General features: G+C 43.7%; 1 protein-coding gene across 2 annotated transcripts in view; it reads left to right on the top strand.

The window, feature by feature from the left end:
- STAB1 (stabilin 1) overlaps positions 1-14,847 on the top strand; it is a 94,311-nt gene that overhangs the window by 14,604 nt on the left and 64,860 nt on the right. For both annotated transcript variants that reach the window (XM_083429271.1, XM_083429272.1), the window contains 8 exons: positions 1,520-1,647; positions 2,851-2,978; positions 3,629-3,717; positions 5,906-6,022; positions 7,258-7,407; positions 7,919-7,981; positions 10,715-10,828; positions 12,796-12,849. In XM_083429271.1, coding sequence (XP_083285397.1) covers positions 1,520-1,647; positions 2,851-2,978; positions 3,629-3,717; positions 5,906-6,022; positions 7,258-7,407; positions 7,919-7,981; positions 10,715-10,828; positions 12,796-12,849 — 843 coding nt within the window. The remainder of the gene's footprint in view (positions 1-1,519; positions 1,648-2,850; positions 2,979-3,628; positions 3,718-5,905; positions 6,023-7,257; positions 7,408-7,918; positions 7,982-10,714; positions 10,829-12,795; positions 12,850-14,847) is intronic.

Raw genomic sequence — 14,847 nt, 5'->3', positions numbered from 1 at the left:
TCATCCTCTGTCGTCCCCTTCTCCTTGTGCCCTCCATCTTTTCCAACATCAGGGTCTTTTCCAGGGAGTCTTCTCTTCTCATGAGGTGGCCAAAGTATTGCAGCCTCAGTTTCAGGATCTGTCCTTCCAGTGAGCACTCTGGGCTGATTTCCTTAAGAATGGATAGGTTTGATCTTCTTGCAGTCCATGGGACTCTGAAGAGTCTCCTCCAGCACCATAATTCAAAAGCATCAATTCTTCGGCGATCAGCCTTCTTTATGGTCCAGCTTTCACTTCCATACATCACTACTAGGAAAACCATAGCTTTTACTATATGGACCTTTGTTGGCAAGGTGATGTCTCTACTTTTTAATATGCTGTCTAGGTTTGCGTGGCAATTCCCGCCCCCTCCCATGGATGTAGTAAATAAAGACACAGGACACAAGAATTTGAGGTTAATGGGCGTAAATGGCCACAACTTTATTGATTACAGGTATGAGTGGTATTGGCTTTAGGCATTGGCCCTAACATTCAATCCGGTCTAACCGGGAAGGGTTAAGCACCAACAGGGGGAGCCCCCTGAGATGCACATCCGTAAGCGCTCCCCCAGGGGTTACCGCTCGGAGCGCGCTTTAGGCCCTAGCCTCCGTAGGTTTCGGACGAGGCGACGCCCCCCGGAGTCCTTTAACGAACTACCCTTCGAGATGTGGGGGAGGTGATGGCGCTCCTCCCCCTGACCTTATTTGCATAACAATACCCCTGCCAATGCCTAACCGCCAAAACCGGGAAGTTGTGACGTTTTGCTACGAGGTAGGCGAAAAAACCAAGTGGCTTCAAAATCACAGCCAATTAGCCAGATGGAAAAACTCCTACCAGGCCCCTTGCGGCGACCAGCCGAAGCCCATAGCAAAGTCCATGGCAAGCCTAAAGGGAGGGAGGGTGGGAAAACGCTGCTGCTGCACAGGAGAGAAAGGGGCGAGCTGGGGCTGCCCTGACCTTAAGAAGACCTGGCTAAGCCCGCCCCTCCCGGCCGCTGATTGGCTGGGCCGGATGTGATGCATAATAATGAGCCTGGGGAATCCCTGCATCTTGCGGGGCTGCCCTAGCCCCGCGAGAGCGTAGACGTGGGCGAGAGCCCGCAACCCCACCCCCTCTCTAGGTCGGGAGTGGCTTTGTCATTGCTTTTCTCCCAAGAAGCAGGCGTCTTTTAATTTTGTGGCTGCTGTCACCATCTGCAGTGATCATGGAGCCCAAGAAAGTAAAATCTCTCACTGCCTCCGTTCCTTCCCCTTCTATTTGCCAGGAGGTGATGGGACCAGTGGCCATGATCTTCGTTTTTTTGATGTTGAGCTTCAGGCCATATTTTGCGCTCTCCTCTTTCACCCTCAATAAAAGGTTCTTTAATTCCTCCTCACTTTCTGCCATCAAGGTTGTGTCATCTGCATATCTGAGGTTGTTGATATTTCTTCCGGCAATCTTAATTCCGGCTAGCGATTCATCCAGCCCAACAAAATTGCTCCTCTGGTGTCTCTTTCCTTAGGCACGTTGTCTGTGTAAGCCAGGATTCATCAGGCATGGCGATAAAGATTGCTTCAGCACCCTTTCATGTCAGCCGCATAACTGTGACAGATCTGCGAAGTGTGAGATTGACCCAGATGCTTCAATAAGGTAAGCTTTTCAGGAACACATTATGAAGGTTGAGGTGGGGAAAACTGTTCTGTAGCTATAGTGTTCCTTTGCTCAATTTTAACTGCTGGAGAAAAGCCATGCATATAGGGTAAAAGGAAGAATAGAGGTTAAAGGCTAATGATCAGGAGGGGAGGAAGGTGGGGGAAAGTTTTCCCAAAAGGTTCTGCAGGTTCAAAACCACTCCCACCAATAACAATAACTCACAGAAATCAACAATACAAGGACAATGCAATAAGAACAAAGAAAAGCAACCATTATCTAAAGAATCTTGAAAAATTCCAGAATAAAAGGAATAAAGGCAAAAGGAACAAAGTAACTACAGTTTTGCTAATGTGCTGTGTGATTTATAAGCAAGCAAGAAGCAACAAAAGAACATTAATGTGAATTGAACCCTAGGATTATCTTGATTTTACTGCAGCTTTTAATTGACACTGGCTATATTTATTGCTTCTGTTATCATATTATTGTTGCGTAGTAAGTTAAATGATGTCACAAGCTGCTGTGAACATTTAAAGATTGATAAGCAATGTTTAATTTAACTATTTCTGTTAAGTGTTGAATGCTACCCCTATCTCTGAGCCATGTGAAATTCCAGGGGTTCCTGCTGCTTACCCAGCGTTCAGCTTTCTCAGAATGAGGGACAGTGGAGACGGTAGTGTCTTTAGGATATTTGGGTTATTTAAACATTTATGCAATCTGATCCTGAGCTGGAGGAGTTCTCCAACATTCACACTCAAAGGGGGTCTTGCCTCTCCCATGGCCATGGTCTTGGATTCAAGTAGAAATCAAACATGGCTCTGACCTTCTGCCTTCCTAGCCTGCTGCCTTGCTTCCAGCTTCTACGTAACATAAAACTCTACTCTGAACTCTGGCCTTTGTCCTTCTCACCCACAACCAGGTGAGGGGGGGGGCACCCATTTGTAATCTGGCACAGAACCACTTAACAACCCAAACTTAGGCCTGGCTAGTCCAGCAATTTAAACCTTGCTGGATCCAGGAATTGGAAGGGACTTAATCCCCCCCAACTCACAACACTATTAAAATGTCCATTGTCCGTCCCATGGTGCATGTTGCTCCGGCTTTGCTATAAATCTGTGTGACTTAGTTACAACCAGGCTTGGTAACTGAGCAGCTTACAGGGATGGGTGGGACCATTCTCATTCTTCTCTTATATTGATCCAGATGTACCTGCAAAGATGGAGAAATTGGAGATGGCAGGAAGTGTTACAAAACCTTCCTGGGGGAGATCTCTTCTCTGAATGTGGTAGGGAGACACGCCAGGTCAATGAGCAATGCAATCAAAATGTTTGGTAAGTTTCTTCAGTGTTTGTTTGATTATGCATCTGGAAGTATTTTAATTATGTATTTCAGAACATAATTAAAAATATTTTTTGGTGGCCATTTCAGGTTCATTTCACCAAACAGGTCCTGTCAGTAGCAATGATGGGGAACCAAGACAGTTATGTGGGTGACTCTTGGGTAGATGGGCCAAATTATGATCAACTGCTATTATCAGAGCTATTATTTATCTTATTTACAATATTATATTTTAATTATTTATAATAAGCATTATAGTATTATAATATTTGTTGATCATGTTACCGCTTTACAGATTTATTTTTTTATTATGTATGCAGCTGTAGGTGCTTTAGACAGAGAAGTGGGGTAGAAATGTATAAAATAAGCTCAAATAAAGAAAATTTAAACTGGGAAAATGGCACAGGTGAAAACATTCTCCATTGTTCTTCAGGGTAGTGATGGGGGCGGCTGCTTTTAAGAAAACAAAAAGGAATGTGAGGCAATCTATAATGGGATCTCTCTTTAGTACTAAAAAAAAGTGAAAGTTGTTCACCTCTGCCTGAAGATACAGTTTAGCATAAATATTCTGCCAAATCTAATCAGGTCTGTCACAATCTATTATACTAATTGTTTTTCTTGGGGGGGGGGTTGTCTTTTACAGAGATGGGTTGTTCGTTTCTCCTGGAAAACCATGGGCCTTTAACTGTGCTTGTGCCAACCAATCTTTACTATGACAGAATGGAGTTAAATGTAAGCGCTGGTGTCTGTTGGTAAATATTGCTACTTCTGAAATTGGTCTTTACGGAAAAGGGGGATGGTCATCCACACTTTTTCCTTGTTTTGGTTCAGGCCAATATCATGCCTAACCCAACAGTCTGTTCTCAGAGTGGCCAGCCAGAGGCCCATGGGAAGCCTGAAAGCTGCACCCATGGGCAAAGCAGTGGGATGCCAGTAACTGGTGTCCAGAGGTGTTCTGCCACTGACAGTGGAGGCAAAACATAGCCATCATGGCGAGTAGCCACTGAGAGCCTTATCCTCCATGAACTCATCTAATCCTGTTTTAAAGCCATGCAAGTTGTTGGGCCATGTGAAGAAGTACTTTATTTTTTCTGTCCTGGATTGTCCAACATTCAGCTTCTTTGGATGCCCCCAAGTTCCAATACTATGGGAGAGGTTTCTCCAAACCATGCATAATCTTCAACACTTTTATCAGGTCTCCTGTTACTCACCTTTCTTTTAAACTTAAAAAGGCCCTTTCCTCATAGGGGACTTGCTCAACTCCCTCGATCATTTTAGATGCCTTTTTCTGAACCTTTTCCAACCTTACAAATCCTTTTTGCCTTGTGAAGACTAGAACTCTACGCAGTATTCCAACCATAGATTTGTTTAAGCGCGTTATGGTATTGGCGATTTTATTTTCAATCTTGTCCTTAAGGTCCTCCAGCCCTCAGTGACATCTTCATCAACCTACTAACCCCAAGTTTGTGTTCCTAGTTGGACACTGCCAGTTCAGACAGTTAATTGAATTTGCCATTTCACTTCTCATTTGCTTTGTTTGTAGAGATTCTTTTGGAGCTCCTCACAATCTTTTTTTGCTTCAACCACCCTGAACAATTTGGTATCATCAGCAAACTTGGCTACTTTACTATATATCATCAAGTTGAAAAGCACAGCCCTCAGTGCTAGTCCTTTGAGGACTCTGCTTTTTACCACCCTTCATCAGGAGCACTACCTATTTATTCCAACTCTGCTTCCTGTTTCTAAACCACTTAACTGATCCATAAGAGGACATCTCCTTTTACAGTCCATGACAATTTCACGCGAGGGTTCCATTTCTTGCCCAACCACCACCATGCCCTGGTGGAGCGCGTGTAAGTTTGCCCCGCCCTGTTATACCTGCCACTGTTATGCCCTGTTCATGATGTGTTGTTGAGTGACATTTTTGCTCACTTCTGGGTTCAGTGTGTGCACAATTGTTTGTCTTTTGTACGGACGTTTATTGGTCTTTACCTGTATTCCACGACTGCTAAGCTTACTCAAAAGATTTTGGTGAGGGACTTTACCTAAAGCTTTTTCAAATTCTAAATACAACGCATGCAACATACATACCCAGTGATATTAAAAGTTCCTCCTTCTACATTTGGCTTGTTTGTTTGCTTTTTGCCATCCTGAAGAGGAATAAAATTATGGTGAATATAGCCTATTTTAGCTACTTAAAACATAAAAATTAATCATTCCTTCTTATTTGTTTTTTAACCCTCCAAGCCCAGAAATGTAAATGGATATTAGGGCAAATAAGAGAGGCTGTTCAAGAGGTGATAAGAATACCCCCTCCCTCATCAGACAGCAATAAAATGTGCTGAATCTGCAAAGAGGAAGATAGAGCCCTTAAAATTCTCAGCACCTCAGTAGAACTCTGCCCACATTAGTAGTGATGCTGCAATTAGGAACATATGAAGAGTCTGCTAGATCAGACTCTAGTCCAGCAACCTGGTCTCTCCTCTTGGTCTCTTGCAGTGAAAACTAAAAGTAATTTTTGGGCTGCAACCCTAATCCCACTTATCTGGGAGTAAATTCCATTGAACTCAGTGGGACCTCTGAGTAGACGTTAGGATTGCACTGTGAATTAGTCAGTCAAATGTTTATTATTTGTAGCCAATAAGTATTACAATATAAATCTCAAGAAAACAGGACAATCTAAGAGTAAGTTAAAACCTGTCATGTCAATTTTCAGAACTCCAAATTATCAGAACTTAAAACTGCAACATTCCCCAAATCATTTTGATTGAAGAAAAGAAGTCAACGCTTGGCAGTCAACGCTGTTTTGGTCCAAACAAAACACTTTTTGTACTGTGGAATTGGAAATGCTATTATAAAAAACAGCATGAGTAAACATAAACAGTTCTGGTTTTTTATATCCTATTTTGTCTCCTCAAAGGAAACCCTTGCAAATAATTTATGCAAACTGCACATAATCCCTGGGCAGCATTTAATGGATGATACCAAAAAGGACCTGTGGACATTAGCTGGTCCGAAAGTGACATTCTCCAGTCAGGTAAAATAAGATAATGGGAAGGTTATTTCTAATCCTGGTTTGAAATTCTAAAAACTGGACTGTAGGTCTATCCTGACATTGCTTCATTCCACCCCCTTCCACCCAGTTATTTCTGTCATGCTTTAAGTCTTACACTCTGTTTTAAATGCCTTCAGATGCATTCCTCTGGAATTGTCCAAGTGCAGCTTCCTATTTTGCTCAGTATATTTGCCACTTCTCATGGGTTTAGTGCAAAGTATTTTATTACCTTGGCTTTTGGATTATTTTCAGATGCAGTATTTTCCCCTGTGTAAATCAACAATTCCTGGAAGTTCTTTTTGCTTTTCTTCAGTTTTTCCATCTGTGGCTGGCACAAGGCATTGAGATGCCTGAGGCACAGTGGCGTAGCGTGGGGGGTGCAGGGGGGGCCGGCCGCACCGGGCGCAACATCTGGGGGTTAGGGTTAGGGGGCGCAAATCCACGGGTTAGGGGGTGCAAATTACTTGCCTTGCCCTGGGTGCTGACAACTCACGCTACGCCACTGCTGAGGCAGGCAAGCCTTCTTCCCCCCTACTTCTTCTTGGGCTGCAAAAAGACTCATGGGAATAGGGATGGTTTGTGTGCAAAGGGAGAGTTGCGGAAAAGGAAGGAGGAAGAGGGAGGGGAAAGGGAGAAACTGGGGGCTGGAAATGAAACATTTCAAAAAAAGGAGGGAGTAGGATGCATGAGAATGAGGGTAAAGAGGAGAATGCAAAAGGGGCTGCAGAATAGGAGGGGATGGTGGCTTCATAATTGGGCAGAAGGTGGAAAAGGTGCATAGTAGTTGCAATGTGTGGGGAGAGGAAGATGCAGGAGGTTCCAAGGCTGGTCTCTACACAAGGGGAGTTGCACAAAAGGGAGCTGCATGGATGTGTAGGTAACGGTGAAAATGGGTGGAAAGTTGTGCAGCAGAAACAAAGAGAGAAGTGGTTTCAGAAATGGGGTTGGGAAGGTGAAGCTCCAGTGTTGGGGGAGCGGCAAGTGGAATGAGCAGGGTTGCAGCCGTGTTTGTGTGTGTGTGTGTGTGTGTGTGTCTGCCTATATAGCAATAAACTTTTTTTTCCCCTCCTGAGCTTGCATTCAGTCTTGCACTGTCTTGGAATGTAAGGAACAAATCAGTCCTGCCTGTCAATAAAGTACAGATATCCGAATCTATTAGCTGAATTCATACTGTATTGAAATGTTCACCATAGAATGATCCTGTATTACTTTCCCAGGGGTCACCCACAAAGAACTACAGGTACTCAGATGAACCAGCACAACAATATTTTATGAGAGAACAAAACGTGCCAGCTGCTAATGGGATCATACATATCGTCAGCCTGTTAAGGAAAAACCCCCTCTTGGACAACCTTAGCAATTCTCAGGCATGTTAAATGCTTCTTTTCCTAATAGAAAGGGCAGGAGGGTAAGATATGAGAACTCTGAGTAAATATTCTTGGGATTGTGTTGATAGCAGTGGGCACTGGTGGAGGAAGAGGAGCGAGGTGGGAGCGCACCACACCCAGCAGCGTGATCCTGGTGGGGTGCCATTGCGGCTGTTCCCCCACCCACACTGGGTGCCACACCCCCACAGGCATCATGCGACGCCCCCCGGACGCGTGTCACACCCCTGCGGGTGGCATGCCACGCCCCCGGAACATGCGCCAGGCCCGCCCCACCTGCTCTCCGCCCCCCGGTGCCAGAGCATGAAGCTCTGCCACTGGCAGTGGGTGAAGTTTGCAGGTACTACTGTACAAAATAACATTTGTCCTAGCAATGAGTGAAAGGGGGAGGTAAATGCTATTATCTGTTAGCTTGTGCATATTTTCATAGCATGTTGTCTGTTTCTCTGTCTCATTCTGCCATCTCTCTCTCTCTCTCTCTCTCTTTTTGCAGAAAACAATTGGAGAAATTCTTGTTTCAATGGAGATTGCCAGCCGATTTGAAACCATATTGGAAGTAAGACATTTCCCACCCAGGACTTGAAGTTGACCTGGGCACATGTTTGTTTCGACAGTGCAGCTTTTGTTTTTCATATATTTTATATATGAGTGGCATTAGGGTGCTAGTGAAGTGTGAATGTGCCGGACACTGTAGAACATATTATTTTCTACTATCCATTGTACAACCAGTTACGCAAATGTGTGCTATCCCCATTTTTGGGTAGTCTAGCATCAAGTCAGGGACATGGGTGGCGCTGTGGTCTGAACCACAGAGCCTAGGGCTTTCCGATCAGAATGTTGGCGGTTCGAATCCCTGCGACGGGGTGAGCTCCCGTTGCTCAGTCCTTGCTCCTGCCAACCTAGCAGTTCAAAAGCACGTAAAAGTGCACGTAGATAAATAGGTGGGAAGGTAAACAGCATTTCTGTGTGCTGCTCTGGTTCGCCAGAATCGGCTTAGTCATGCTGGCCACATGACCCGGAAGCTGTACGCCGGCTCCCTCGACCAGTAAAGCGAGATGAGCACCATAACCCCAGAGTCGTCTGCGACTGGACCTAACGGTCAGGGGTCCCTTTACCTTTACCTTTAACATCACAGCACAATGAAAATACCAGATTCTATCTGTTTGACATTAACCCAGAAGTAACTGCAAGGGTGGCTGAGTTTTTTGTCAGTAGTATCTCGTAGAGTGGTGAATGGTACTATTTAGCGGTAAGAAACTCCAATGAAAATCCTCATTATTACATATTTTACATGACTTTTTTGTTTATATTTTAGAATTTTAAATATGGATGTTTTAAGATGGCCTATATTTCTAATGCCTAATAAAGGTTTGGGGAAGTAAGTAAGTAAGCGAGAGAAGTCAACTGAGAGGCTCAAGGCTGGAGTTTATTTTCCATTAAGAAAACAAAAATGCAGAGGGAGCTTTAGGGGGAAACGGAAGTCACAAGAAGAAAAAGGGCTAGTCGCAATTAGAATTATTAATGCAAAAGATAAACAAAACAAGCATTTTGATTAAATCTTTGTTGTGGAAAATGAGAGCCCTAGAATAATCCCACTCTCTTAAATCAGGGGTAGCCATCACTGTGCTTTCCAGATGTTGGAATTCAACTGCTAGCATTGCTGGCCATTGGCCATGCTGGCTGGGGCTGCTGGGAGTTGGAGCACAAGAGCTTCTGGAGGGCACCACATACAGCAGCTATCCCTGATCCTAGGAGCTTTTCCTTCTAGGAAAAGGTTGTCTATTGAAAAATAAATAAGATACAGGAGCAATGTGATATCTCTTCTCTGCCTTCTTACAAGACATTGAATGCAAAACTTGAAAATCCAACCAACATTTAGATTGCATTCATGAAAAGGAAAATACTTTCATTTCCAAAATGATTGTTTTTTTAATTCTTTACGGGGGTTAATGTAGGGAAATTCTCTAAAATGACAAATCTGTGAATTTAAAGTATGTATTTTTTATCCCACAGATTCTATATTATGTATTTTTAATTATACTGCGAAGTTGATTTTAGATCTTGCTTTCTCTCAACTGGAGTTTTCCCACACACATTGCAGTTGTTTTTATGACTTTTAAATATATATATATATATATATTGCATTTTAGCTTTGTGAGCCATCTAGATAATATGCCAATGTGTGGCCAACATAAATAAATAATATTGTTGTTGGTTTGCACCTGGTTTACGCTTGGTTATGATACAGGCGCATATAAAAAAATAAACAGGTATCAGATGATAATAATACCACTTGAATTACTCATCCCCGTTCAGTGATTTTCATTGCAACCAAGAAAGAGATATCTTAATGCTATCCTATTCCTAGACAGCATCTTAAAAAGTAGAGACATCACCTTGCCAACAAAGGTCCGTATAGTAAAAGCTATGGTTTTCCCAGTAGTAATGTATGGAAGTGAAAGCTGGACCATAAAGAAGGCTGATCGCCGAAGAATTGATGCTTTTGAATTATGGTGCTGGAGGAGACTCTTGAGAGTCCCATGGACTGCAAGAAGATCAAACCTATCCATTCTTAAGGAAATCAGCCCAGGGTGCTCACTGGAAGGACAGATCATGAAGCTGAGGCTCCAATACTTTAGCCACCTCATGAGAAGAGAAGACTCCCTGGAAAAGACCCTGATGTTGGGAAAGATGGAGGGCACAAGGAGAAGGGTACGACAGAGGACGAGATGGTTGGATAGTGTTCTTGAGGCTACCAGCATGAATTTGACCAAACTGCAGGAGGCAGTGGAAGACAGGAGTGCCTGGCGTGCTCTGGTCCATGGGGTCACGAAGAGTCGGACACGACTAAGCAACTAAACAACAATAACATTCTTCCTTATGAACGCTCTTGAAATAGTTCCAGAAGAGTTTCTTCTTTTCAGAGGGCCAGTTGTTTATAAAACCTATTAACTGTTTTTCTTGACCCTCCCCCCATACATTGGGCCTGATCCTGCTATAGTTAACCACACCAAGTTATATAAAAATAAATAAGCCTTTAAGTTAGTTACAAACAATTCAGTGGGACTTAAGTGATACTTGAACTTTACTTGGATTAGGACCAATATATAAAATGTGAACTGTGTGTATATTTTAGCACCAAATGCAGAGGGAAAACCATCTTCACCAGTCGTTAGCCTCTATGATTCAGTGGTTCCTGGTAGTGTACGCTCAATATAGTCTATATTTCTAAGCCATGATTGTTTTAGACTAGACTGATATATTGTGGTGGTGCTTAATATTTCTGCAGAACTGTGGTCTGCCTTCATTTCTGGATGGCCCAGGACCTTTCACTGTGTTTGTACCAAGCAATGAAGCAGTGGACAAATTAAGAGATGGAAGGCTAATTTATCTCTTCACAGAGGTGAGGCCATCTTCACTAATTATGCGGGGGGGGGTGCTGCAGCTTTAGAACTATCCTAAGGATATTTCCATCACCTCATGGAGATCCATGTGGTTGGGCTTTAACCAGTATTAGATGCTTCAGAGGAAATGGGAGTGTCATCACATCAGGTATCTTGTGACTGGTTTTTGTGAGAGAGAGACTGGTTTCATCTCAAGAGAAGGGACTTCCTTATAGGAATCGGCAGGCAAATTCCACAAACAAGATGTTCCAGTGAATCATGGTTTTGCAGAAAGGGGAAGATTCAACTAAACTGTCTTGCCAGTGGGAGCCAGTACAAAAATTCCTGCTAGTGCAACAAGATTTCAACACCCCCACCCCCATTTCCCAGAGCATGTGCCACACCATCTCCATATCTGCTCTGGAGAGTTGGGGGAATCCCCCCAGAATAGATTTAGGGAGCACACGGTAGGAGCTGGGGAGACAAGGTCCTGCTGAGAATACAAAAGTCGTTCCACTCATGCGGAGTGTTGCTTAGTACTGTGGTAACTCATTGCTTCAAGGGACGCGGGTGGCGCTGTGGGTAAAAGCCTCAGTGCCTAGGGCTTGCCGATCGAAAGGTCGGCAGTTCGAATCCCTGCGGCGGGGTGCGCTCCCGTTGCTCGGTCCCAGCGCCTGCCAACCTAGCAGTTCGAAAGCACCCCCGGGGGCAAGTAGATAAATAGGACCGCTTACTAGCGGGAAGGTAAACGGCGTTCTGTGTGCAGCTCTGGCTCGCCAGAGCAGCAATGTCACGCTGGCCACGTGACCCGGAAGTTTCTCCGGACAGCGCTGGCCCCCGGCCTCTTGAGTGAGATGGGCGCACAACCCTAGAGTCTGTCAAGACTGGCCCATACGGGCAGGGGTACCTTTACCTTTTTAACTCATTGCTTCATCTGTATCCTGCCTTGCTGCTTTAGGGCAGACCCACACCATCCCTTTAAAGAGCATTCAGTGCACATTTAAAGCACATGGGGAGGAATTCAGCATAGAACTAAAAGAGATTGCTTGGTCAGCGTAACCATCTCTGCTTGCCTAGTGAAAAAATTCCCCTCTCCTCTTCCCCCGTGTGCTGTTTTAAGGGTTCTCTCAACCCCCTGGGCCAACTTGGGGCAGGGGGTGCAGAAAGAGGGGCTGGGAAAAGCCTCTTTGCTCTAGGGGAAGTCCTTGCGTAGCTTCCACTAGCAGAGCTGGTTAGTTGAATCTGGTCCATAAGGTCCCCCAAAGGACCCTGGGAACTGTAGTTTCCCACTGAGACCTACAATTCCCAGTACCCATAAACAAACTACAGTTTCCATGATTTTGTGGGCAAGTTATGTGTTGGGTATGCTTTAAAATGTATGGTGTGGTTCTGCCCTTAATCTCAAGTACAGCTATTCTTAGGTCGTTCAGAATCTGAAGTCTGTTTCAAAATATAACCTAGCTTTAAAAAATGTGGAAGGTGGGGAAAGCCAGATTCTGTTTTGCATTGTTGCAGAGGAATGCTTGATAGTACACAGACCAGAGATCAAGGAGTAAACTTTTTGTGTCCAACAGACTTCCTTCCTATCATCCTTTAGTTCTTGTTAGTCAGCATCTTCCGTCCTTGCTATTTGGCCCCTTAGTCTTGCTTGAATGTTCTGAATTTGCAAAAATGCAAGCATGCTATTAAAAGGAAGTCTGCTTGAAGTATCCGTAGAAAGCTGTCTACTATGCAAAATGTCAGCCTCCTGGTATGTGAAATTTTAACTTTTTAGGGTACAAAGTTCCCCTTGACATATTTGTAGTGAAAACTCTGTTGTCCATCCTTTTGTAATGCAGTAAGAAACTGATTTTTTTCAAAGACGCACAGCATTAAGTATAATCTGCAGGCACAAGCATTTGGCATTTACATTAGCAATCAGGTGCCCATTATTGTAGTTCTGCAAAATGTCTGGGGAAAGTGTGTAATTGCTTTCTTCCTGCTTTAGGGAATAAACAAGCTCCAGGAACTTGTGAAGCATCATATCTACACAAAAGCAGCGGTAAGGCAAATCTGTTTCCAGCTTGTGTGTGTGTTTTCCTCACTACATCTGTGAGGTAGAATGATATTAAGGCAGCCTTCTATATTACTAGTTATTAAAACAAAATGCTTAGTTATTTGGCTTTCATTTCTGCATTGTCCAGATTAGGCAGAAGTGAAACTCAATTCTGTTAAAACTTTTGCTATTTCCCAACATGGATGCTTTTGCCATTGCCGTTGCTTGACTTTTTCCTTCAATGACACGAACTATTTTTTGTTAAATACGCTGGGGCTGGTAATAGTTCCAGCAACATCTGGATGACCACAGGTTCCCCATCCCTGTTGTAAAGAGATCCTGTAGGCCTAGTTCACACACAAATGGCATGCAAGAGAATTAAGCTGGTAAATCTTATCTTAAGCTTTATCTGGACTGTACCATGTCCTACTGGAGGAGGCAAGGAAAAGGCTGCATAGGTGAATTTATTTCTCTTGAATTTTCTTGCATGCCGAAAACCTAATGTCATGGACAGGCCCGTGCAGAGCTTATTTGAGGCCTGGGGAGGGGGTGTCCTCTGTCAGCTAGGTGGCACAAGGTGTTCTTGGCTTGAGAGCATTAAGTCTTGCAGGTCCTTGGCATGGACCCCATCCAGTGTAGCCCTCCAAGGCCTAGGGCAAGGGTACCCGGTTGCCCCCACCCCCCTGCATGAGCCTGTTCAATGAGATATGAGTGGGAACATTCAGCCATGCAATTGCCTCCTTGCTATCTTAAGTGGTACAGTCCAGGAACAGTTTTACCATCACAAGTGCTGCAGGTGTGAACTAGGCATTAGTTTACCATAGCCGAACATTAGCTTGGCTTTACCCTGGTATGAACTGTAAATGCATAGGAATCTTTAAATCTCTTTGTGTTTTATTCACTGCACATTAAATTTATTTTGAAAAGTTGGAGCTCTTTCGGCCATATGTATATCCTGCAGGTGTTACATGAAGCTCTTTTAAGTACTGATATCATTTTAATAACAGGAAGTCCTGTATATTGATTTTGAAATATTCAAAATATGCTCCCTCACTCTGTCTCCTGCAGCCCTTTCCCTTCCAAAAACACCCAGCAGCTGCTATGTGTGTATGACAGACCTATCTGCAAATCTGCCAATGATTGGCTTGGTCACTGAGCAAAATTCTTCCTCTCTAGGTGGTTGATCCAGGGCTTGGTATGAAACTTCATCACGAGATTCTTGCTAAATAAAAAAATGAAAATGGGGAAGAAAATGCCCGCACAGGGGAACAAAAATCAAGACTTGTATACTTTTCCACCCCACTGCCCAAAATCAGACTTGTTGGTATTTTATTTGAGACACTAATAAGTATGCCAAGATGTGTAACACTGGATATGTTGCCATAAGAACACTGAGAGAGAAGCCAACGATAGGAGATGGTCTTGGAGCTATAAATTGCCAGGGCTTCTATGTCAGGAAAAGGGGACAGTTACCAGAAACAAATTCAACTGAGCATTTGGAAACTGACAAACTCTACATAGTTTGGATTAACAAAGGTCTGGGACACTTGCTAAGAGGAAATATGATCTTGAAGGGTACACCAGCCTGTTGCTTGAACTACAAAGCTGGATGTTTCTTCATAAATAATAATATGCCAGACTGGGGAGCATATATAATTTCTATTAATCATGATGTCTAAAACTGAACAATATTAAACTCCAGCATTCTGTCTAACTTAAACGTACCTCAACCATTTTGTGTCCCCTATATCATTTTGTGCAAGGAGATACAAATGTCTTGCTCTCAGGATAGTTTAGGAGGTTTTGGGAGGCTGCACGTTCTGCGAAGAGGAAGTACTTTAGCTATTTTCGTCCCTCCCTCCCCCCGCCTTTTTGATAGAGAGAATTACTGATGATCAGATGCTGGTAGCAGTAGGCAGGATCTCTTGAATGGTCTGTATATCAGATTTTAGATTTGTGGTGATGCAGGGTCAAGGGTTCTGAAATTACAAGCCAACAGATCTA

Source organism: Podarcis tiliguerta, assembly GCF_965153285.1.
Source record: "Podarcis tiliguerta genome assembly, chromosome: 2".
Classification (NCBI taxonomy): domain Eukaryota; kingdom Metazoa; phylum Chordata; class Lepidosauria; order Squamata; family Lacertidae; genus Podarcis; species Podarcis tiliguerta.
The sequence above is the reverse complement of the archived record's forward strand: the minus strand, read 5'-3'. Positions and strand labels throughout refer to the sequence as shown.